The sequence below is a fragment of the Mytilus edulis genome, chromosome 11 (genome assembly GCF_963676685.1).
Source record: "Mytilus edulis chromosome 11, xbMytEdul2.2, whole genome shotgun sequence".
Classification (NCBI taxonomy): Eukaryota; Metazoa; Mollusca; class Bivalvia; order Mytilida; family Mytilidae; genus Mytilus; species Mytilus edulis.
This window is the reverse complement of record NC_092354.1, coordinates 50,691,571-50,701,568: the sequence shown is the minus strand read 5'-3', so window position 1 is coordinate 50,701,568 and position 9,998 is coordinate 50,691,571. Positions and strand designations below refer to the sequence as shown.

Here is a 9,998-nt window from a genome sequence, read left to right as displayed (position 1 = left end):
CAGTGTGAAATATTTTTTGAATAAGTCATTATTCAGTTCATTGATATTGTTTTTATACACACGTAGATAGTAAAATCACAAAAAATACTAAACTCCGTTGAAAATTCAAATTGGAAAGTCCCTAATCAGTAAATAATTGCACAGTCCAAAACAACGAAACAGGTTCTATAATAGTATATTGGATATTCCGGTTTTAACCCGTATTATATGAGTACAAGTTTGAAACTTTTGAAATGATGAGGGTTTTTTAGGTTCAAGGAACTTGTCAGCAACAGATAAGTATCTAACCACCTAAATCACAATCTTTATACAGTGAAACCTGGCTGAGCCGAACCTCTTCGAAGATTTTGCTCGGTTTTGGCCGATGTTCGGTTTTATCTGGTTTACAACGCATGCAATATGATATAACGGTGCTTCAGAACATGTTTTCTTTATACAGGTTTTCGGTTTATGCAGGATTCCGTTTAGCCAGGTTTCACTGTAAATTGCAGATAAATTATTTTCCAAAAGACATTACGCTAATTTAAAACTTATACGTTAATATTCTTGTCAGAAAACAAGTGTCAAATATGACAGGGCCTAGTATATAAAATGATACATTGCATTCATTTTTACTTCTAGCATATTTACTTTACTGAATATTGTTTTCCTTATAACTTTTTCTAATGAATATTCAGCCTGCAGTATCCAATGTTATATTCGAAGAAGGGATTGCAAATTTTTCGATTTTCCTGTACAGTGCACTAGAGAGAACAGGCAATGAATTCATTTCACCATACAGTATCACGTCCGCGTTGTTATTGCTCATTCTAGGAACCGGAACCACGACAAAATATGAAATGGAGACTGCCATTTTTGAATATGAAGAACCAACTGATGTCCACCAAGGATACACAATTCTTAATGACAAACTAGTGACGAGAACAACACCGGGCGTTACATTTTCTATTGCTAATAAGTTATACGCTAGACAGGGTCTAAATCTTTTAACAACTTTCTCTACAAAGGCATTAACCATCTATGGTAGTGAAGTTGACCGCTTGGATTTTGCTAAAAATACGGAAAATTCACGATTGACAATAAATAACTGGATATCTGCAAATACAAACAACAAAATTAAAAATATCATTCCGAAAAATATTCTTAATAAAGATACATTACTTGTTCTTGCTAACGCTATTTACTTCAAAGGAACATGGAAAACGGAATTTAAGAAGAATGACACAAGACAAAGAAACTTTTTTATCGGCACAAGCGAGCAAACACTTGTTCGTATGATGTATGGTGAGTTTGATGCTAAGTCTGGCGAAGACCTTGATCTCGACTGTAAGATTTTGCAGCTTCCGTACAAAGGAAACAAGATGTCTATGATATTTGTTTTACCAAATTCTGGTGCCGGACTCACTGAACTTGAAGATACAATTACAATGGATGACTTAACTACACTTTTAAACGAACTAAAGACACAGAGAACAATCATTCGAATTCCAAAATTTACAATGCAACGTGAGTACGATTTAAAACCTATAATGTCAATATTAGGAGTTACGGAAATATTTGATCCAATGATAGCAGATTTTAGTGAAATGACTCCATCTCATGCACACGTGAGTGATATGCGTCACAAAGCTTATATTGAGGTAAACGAAGAAGGAAGCGAGGCGGCAGCAGCCACTACGGCCGTTATACAAATGAGGTCAAACACAGTTCCTAAACCAACACCATTCCAGTTTGTAGCAGATCATCCTTTTTTGTTCATTATTCAGGATGACGAGACAGGAACACCGCTGTTTATTGGAAGATACACAAGACCATAGTATATCATGTCATTTATTTTATCATATGAACATGTTACATTATTCAACGTGTATTCTTTTTAATGTCAATCATACTGATGGTAATGTTGATTCATTATTATTCGTTGAATACCAATTTTTGTTGATTTCATGGTCAACTGGAAACCACGAATTCCAATAAACATCGAATTACAAATGTTCTATACGAATTCGAAAGTTTTCCTCAATCCATGAAAATTGATATCCGCGAAAATAGATAAATCAACAGTAGTTGTTCCAGTAAAGGTACAACAACAGAGAACTACTAGACATGTATAAATAATCATTTCCCTATTGTTAATACAAAGCATCATAACAGAGAGTAATAGCGTATCGTGTTTTTGTCATTTATATTTTGTTTTGAATCTAACAAAAACGCACTGTAAGTAGTTTATGAGTTGTTAACCTTTATCAGGAATAGCAAGAAGATCGGATTTTTCCTACATGTTAACTGCGCATCTGCTCATCTTGTGGTTTTCATAATCAATCTGCGTTCAATCCGCCAGCGATAAATTTCTTAGTTTGCCTCATGTTTTTATCTTTTCGTAATAAAAGAGACATTTAAACTTTAACTGACTTATATTCTTGTATATTTATGCATGCTTTTTTCAATCTTCTTTTGCAATTGCTCTCCCATTTTTATATTTGTTGTGGTTAAAACTGTTTCTCAAACCACACAGTGTACACTAATGAAACCCCTCGACACCGTATAACAATTCTCGAGTCTTCATAATTGGTAATGCTATCAAAAGAGAGGGGAACGATACTAACCTGACCAAAGGCAAATTCGATCTCATCAGTGGAAAATAATCTTAAACACCATGACAAAAAAAACCAGAAAATAACCAACAGACAAACAACAATACATAAAACACAACATACACACTAATTGATTGAACAACACGAAACCCGCCAATAACTGGGGGTTAGCCATGAAATATATCTCACCCAAGACCCCATGTGCAAAAGATGGGACACATGAGACAAAAAGGTATGCTACAAAGATCATTTACAGGTAATAGACATATAGGCATGCGTCGTGAGGAACTAAACTTTAGAACTCCTCATCATACAATGTGTAAAGTTACAATTGTAAAACTATGCATACTGGGCCGGTTAAACAGGGTTAGCAGAAAATTTACATTTACTAAGGCAAACAATAAAAACAAAAGATAAACAGTCCGCACAGTCATCATATAGAATAGAAAAGCCTAACTAGAAAAAGGAGTAAACGCAGGTGTTCAGGATTCTTACAAATTTTATACCCTACTCGTGGCAGCCATCATGTTATTTATTGCCTGTAAATACATGATGTTTGTCTCGTTTCGTGATTTCACAATAGTTCAGTAATATGATGAGTATGCTATATCCGTCATCTTTGATACAAATCTTCTAGACACTCAGCAACACTCTGGAATGGATAATTTTTATTACAAGTGAATAATCGACTGTATATAGAGTATATATATATATCTGTCAATTAATACGATGCTTCTGGCTGGGTTACCTTTACTACCTTTGATACAATTTTCAATTTTATGCAATGCTTCTATTCATTTTTTTATAGAGCTTACGAATATAAGCATTCATAAAATTTGAAATCGTATCACTACACGTTTCATACACTCACCTTATATACCAGGATTGAAATTGTGTACGCCATACACACGTTTCGTCTCTTATTTTTGGTTATTTTGGTGCTCTATAATTTGATAAGGTAAAATAACATAAAACGTACATGACATATGTAAAGTAAATTCCAGTAACCTTCACTGTGATCTATTTATGCGCGATACACATTCAGAAAATATTATTTGAAAAAAATACATGATAGTTGTTTCAATTCTAACATATAACAAAATAGAAATAATGCATTAAAGTTAGGAAAATATGTCACATGAAAATTAAATATGATTCTGCGAAATGTAGTGAATGATTCAGCGAATTTACGTCATGGCAAAACACGATGTCATACGAATGAAAATTTTCAAACGAAATATTATTCGTTACCCGCACGCTTTCAATTTGGATAGGTAGGTGCTATTTCAGTTTTTATTCTGCTTCATTAATCGAAAATTTATGGATTTTATAAAGACAATATGGTTGCCAACTCCTTAGTAACGACATGTCAATTATGTACTTGATGGCAATTAAAGTAGACATTACACAAACAATTTAATCGAAATTACGAATATTTGGCTAAAAATTATAAAGATTAAACAACTTTTTGTGGAGGGTATTGATGTGTAAACCGGGGCGATTAAGTCACAGACTGAACAAAATTAGGACTTTTATGTTAAGTCTGTAGTAGGTCCACTGTTTATACGTTGATAAGCTCTTACAGACAGAATTAACATTAAAGTACCTCAGATATACTATTCAGTCTGTGAGTAAATCTCCCCGGTTTACACAGCAATATCCTCTAGAAAAATGTGTATAATCCTATAGTATTTCACTAAAAAACACATTAGCACCACAATGTGATATATTTTTGATTGCCTTTATTTACTATAACATGTACGATATATATTGCTATAAGAAGATATGGCCAATGAGTCAACCCTCCATCGAAGTCACAATTTGTAAACGTATTGATATGTCGGTTTACATGCTATCTTCGTAGCCAAGAGTTCCAAGTGTGAAGCTTTAGTTATTCACCCGAAAATCATCGCGAAATGGTTGACCGTTGTGAAATGATAGCTTCGCATATGACGGCGGATATGTTTCAAAAGAGAGCAAAGTATACTAAACGAGCATGCGACTTCAGTATAGAAAGATAAAGACTGTCGTTCTCACAATCACATTCATTTTTCCTAGAATATGAATTTCCGAATTAACTTATCTCCAGGTTTTTTTCTAAAGGCGTTCATGTTTCTCTTACCTTAGGTATGGGTTATCTATATTTTGATATACAACATATTAATGAGTTTCACCGTTACGTTAGATAATTTACATGACCGGTGGATTTCGAACCTGGCGATATCATATTAATAACTACTAAATAAATACTATTGATCGATAAAGAATAACTTCATTTAACAAATAAATGTATTTTATACGAGAAAAACGACGAGTTTCACATGTGGAGCAAGATCTCCTAGCCGTTTGTGAGCATATGAGAACACTCCCAGTTTAAAGAGATTCGTGTTATTAGTCTATGTTGTTTTCTTGTGTACTATCGATTGTCTTTTGATCGTTTGAGGGTTTTATTTTGTCATGACTTTTATCATTTTATTTATTTGAATGTCCCTATCGAGTCTCTTTTTATCATTGAAAAAGATTTGTTTGTTTCAAAATCTTAGGAATATAGCAAACAACCAAATTAAGATTGAGATTAAGTTTGGGTGCAAGTTGACAAAATCATTCCTGCCAAATGTGCCCGTCGCCAGCCATGAACATGCATTTCACTGTTTTGTTATTGTTGGTGTCTGCAATAATATTTCGATCACTGTTTTTCATTAAACATGTTGTGAGATCTCATTACCTTTCATAGCTGGCAAAAACAGACGCATTTTAGTCATTTGGGAAGACCGCACGGAGACCTGTAGTTATTCGTATCCTTATTATGTGTCGTTTGGCTAAAATGTGTCCATGTTGAAAACACTCAACATCTCCTTATTGTCAAACCAATTATTCTATACTCCTACATACATTCCAGTCTAAACATGTTTTATTGTTGTGCATGCTCACTTCATTCGTAATAGATGATACTTTAACTTGTGTTTAATTGTAACCAATTTTTCATCAAGAAACAAACCACATGTAGTTATCTTTGTCAAGGTCATGTGATTTTGTAATAATAAAGTCGTGTATAATATATTTGCGTTTCAGGAAAACACGTCAAAACAAAGTAACATTTAAACTATTCTAAATATACAAAACAGTTTGTATTTCAATATCGGTTTTCTATTTTACCTTTCATCAAAAGATATGTATATTTAAAATGGGTACTAATAATAATATTGAAAGTTGGATTCTTTAATCCGAATAGTATAATATTGATATGCTGCAATCTTTACATATAATCATAAGGTACATTTCTATCTCCGTCTTTGATATCTCACGCTTTGTGTAATTTTCAGAATTGTTTAAAATGGCACGAGAACACAGTTATTTCGTAGTTCATTTCTTTTAGACAATAAATTCAAATTTGAAAAATGGCACCTGCTCTTTCTTAAAAAGATTTTTACAGTGCAGTGTACTACCACGGAGACAAATAATATCACAGAATTACAGAAACTTCTACCAGCTCTAACTCAAAATATTGACAATTCTGTGTGAAGGGGGTGTAAAATTCAGTTTCACAGCTTCAGACGTGATAAAATTTGACCTTTTTGAACTTGACCATATCACTACTTAACATAAAGATTCAGCACCCAAATTTTTTTAAAATGTAATTACATCCCCCTTTTTAATATTTCATGCATTTAATATCAAGAAATAAATTGGGAAATAATTCAAAATATATCAAATAAAACATGCAAGCTATACACTGTTTACACTAGGGACTATATTCGTAGACAACGAAAACTAAAGGACGATAACTGTGTCTTTGGTCCAAATGGCTAGAGTTTTCATCATTTTCTGATAAAATCAGGCAATAGTAAATTGTTAATTATCATATCTTTTTATAATTTTGAAAATCGTTATCTGACAGGAATAATTATATGGTTCTTATTAACGCAATAATTTAGTATATACGTGTGTTTGCCTTCTTGTTATATTAGGTAATACATGCACATCACGGTGACTTTCTTCTAAGTATAATATTTAGTTGATTAAGATCATAATTGAGTTTCGCCCCTGCTTTCCTTAATTTGATCAAGGAAAGCCTTTAGGTTGAATTTTCTTAGATTGATCATTTTTCTAAATAGTTCTTCTGCGAAGTCTTCTTACACTTTGCTACAATATAAAGACTGTGCTATGAACTTTCCAAAATACCAAATCTGGCTCACCCGAGCATTTGTCAAGCTACAGGTCGTGTAAAATTGACCAAATTTGCTCATATAATTCATGACAAAAACACGTTCAGCTAAGATGATTTAATTTTTTATGAGATAGAAATTTGAAATAAAATATGAGAAGATAAGTTTAAAAATACGTTTTACGAAAATAAAATTTAAATGGTGTAAGCGAACTTGTCTTCTTTCTATTCGTAAAATAATCAATCAAAATTAATTTCAAATATCTTACCAAGAGTCTTCTTCCATTAAAGTGCCTATATTTAGTAGAGCATGGATTCGAACAAAAACAAAAAGATGATATTTTTAAAACAATTTAAATCATGCAATTAATCCCTATTTTTTCATTATTAAAAGCACCTATTAACAAATCAATTGTCATTGGGTCTCAAAATTTGCAAATGTTGCTGATTTTGAACTGCTTTTATACAATTCAATATGGCAGTTATATGATGCATTTGTTTAAATATTGACAATGCAATTTCCCAAAACAACTCCTTTCACGGCTAAAACTGTACCACTTTTACTATGAAGTTTTGAAAAACAATCATATCCTAGAATGGAAAGTTCATATGCACTATTATTTTTTTCAAAGGTAAAACAATAGGGCTATGCGGCATATTTTCAATGTTTATATGCCCAAACTTCTAAGAGTTTAAACTAACACTAACTTTCTTAACTATATATACCCCTACCTCGCCTGTAGGATAACCACAGATTTCAATATAAACAATGTGTAAATTTACATATAACATTCCCAAGTTATATCTATATGAGATGAAACATAGAAATCATAACTGGGAACCAGTATGAAACAAAATTAATTATCTATGAGTATTTTATATCTCCCCAAAAGATGCATGGTTTGAGAAACAGCTATATTTACAAAGTACAACCTTACAGTGAGTCTACCTGACACTCATACATTTACATAATTTTCTCAAATAAGTTGTGGTTATTTTGTAATGACTCATTCTCAAAACTAAAAATCCTTCAATTCTGTAAGCGTCCATTATCACTGAACTAGTATACACATTTGTTTAGGGGCCAGGTGAAGGACGCCTCCGGGTGCGTAAATTTCTCGCTGCATTGAAGACCCATTGGTGGGCTTCAGCTGTGGTCTGCTCTATGGTCGGGTTGTTGTATCTGTGACAGATTCCCCATTTCCATTCTCAATTTTAGTTTCTAATTGGACTAATTCACTCGTCAAATGCACTTGATAGTCGATATTACACTTTGGTGTCAATTACCTTTATACAGATATAGAAATGGGACTAAATCCTCAATAAAACAAATGCCGTCATAAAAAGGTAACAAACAAATGTTGGCTTTATTAGGATTAACCGAATAAAATAATTTAAAAGAATAAAGTTAATGAGGTCTTATTAAAGTGCACACAACTGTCAACAAGAGAAGAAAGCCGTAATCAAAATACCAAGGTATAAGTTAGGCGTGTCACTGATGGTAGACATACTGTTAGTCAAATGACGTTGATTAATGCATGGCATTAAAGCTTATAAATAGTCTTACAAACAAACATTTGTCAAGGCTGACAAGTAAAGTATACATGGTATATATAAAGATGCATCATTGAAAAAAAAATACTCCTAGTATATTTACTTTATCATGAATACCTCTTCCATGGCTTCTCAGGTTAATGGATCGAATATAATTTTAGAAGAAGGGATTGCGAATTTTTCTTCTCTGGTTAATAGTTCGGATATAGTCTTCGAAGAAGGGTTTACACATTTTTCGTCTCCGGTCAATAGATCGAATATAGTCTTCGAAGAAGGAATTGCAAATTTTTCCAACTCTTTGTACAGCAAACTAGACAGAACTGGAAATGAATTCCTTTCACCATACAGTATTACGTCAGCATTGTTACTCCTTATGCTCGGAACCGGCAAAACGACAAACAAACAGATGAAGTCGGTCATTTTCGAATATGAAGAACCAGATGATATTGACCAGGGATACAAACTTCTTAATGAGAAGCTCTTTACGAGAACAACATCCGGAGTTACATTATCTATGGCAAACAGGTTATACAGCAGTAAGGGTCTTAACCTGTTGAACACTTTTTCTACAAAAGCGTCTACATATTATGGAAGTGATGTTGAACCCTTGGATTTTGTAAAAGAAGCGGAAAATTCACGATTGACAATAAATAATTGGATTTCTAATAATACAAACAACCGAATACAAAATATGATTCCAAAAGGTCTTCTGAATGCAAATACTTTATTAGTATTAACAAACGCTATTTACTTTAAAGGCAAATGGGAAAAAGAATTTAACACGAATGACACCTCACAAAGAAACTTTTTCGTGAGAGCGAATGAACAGAAGCTGGTAAATATGATGTATGGCAAGTTTGATGCAAAATCTGGTGAGGACCTTTCGCTTGACTGCAAGGTTTTACAACTGCCATATCAGGGAAATCAGATCTCTATGATATTTGTTTTGCCAAATTCTGGTGATGGACTGTCCGAACTAGAAAGTAAACTTACCGTTAATACTTTCAAAACACTCTTAAGCAGTTTAAAGACACAAGAAACAATAATACGAATTCCGAAATTTACAATGACAAGCGAGTACGATTTGAAGCCAGTTTGTACAGCTTTAGGAATTACAGAAATCTTTGACGACAAAATTGCTGACTTTAGTGAAATGTTCAAATCTGATGCCACTCGCGTCCGCGTGACTGATGCCCGTCACAAAGCTTTTATTGAAGTGAACGAAGAGGGAAGCGAGGCTGCAGCCGCTACTACATTAAATATTGCATTAACTTCGGCGAGGATCCCTGATCCTCAGCCATTTGAATTCGTGGCAGATCATCCTTTCCTGTTTGTCATTCAGGATGACGAAACAGGGGCACCGCTGTTTATTGGAAGATATGCCAGGCCATAGTGTAACAGTAACATAGTTATGGAAGAAACAGTGAAATGCACCTATTTCGTCAAAAGTGTAAAATGATCATACTTGAAAAATCATATTGTGATGAATAGATTCACTTCAAAGTTTGTTAAGAAGTTGTATACATTTTAGTTTGGATACTTTCCTTGTGTATACAGAGGTGTTCATACCTCATGTACCTATCTGTCTTGAAACCATTAAGTTTCTTTAAAGGCTATGCAGTTTTAAATTCAAAGCATAAGGAAGTCATTGTTATATTATATTTGTAAATAAACATCTCTTTTAA

At 33.1% G+C, this 9,998-nt stretch overlaps 1 protein-coding gene and 1 pseudogene across 1 annotated transcript; both read left to right on the top strand.

The window, feature by feature from the left end:
* The first annotated feature begins 619 nt into the window (after positions 1–619).
* LOC139495774 (serpin B6-like) lies at positions 620–2,407 on the top strand. Its single transcript, XM_071284153.1, has one exon. It carries the CDS (start codon positions 666–668, stop codon positions 1,815–1,817), a length of 1,152 nt encoding a protein of 383 aa, XP_071140254.1. The 5' UTR covers positions 620–665; the 3' UTR covers positions 1,818–2,407.
* Positions 2,408–8,405: 5,998 nt separating this feature from the next.
* LOC139495766 (leukocyte elastase inhibitor A pseudogene) lies at positions 8,406–9,998 on the top strand (annotated as a pseudogene).

Bases quoted from the DNA above. Each gene is read 5' to 3' on its own strand.
- LOC139495774 (XM_071284153.1), top strand. From the start codon at position 666: ATGAATATTCAGCCTGCAGTATCCAATGTTATATTCGAAGAAGGGATT.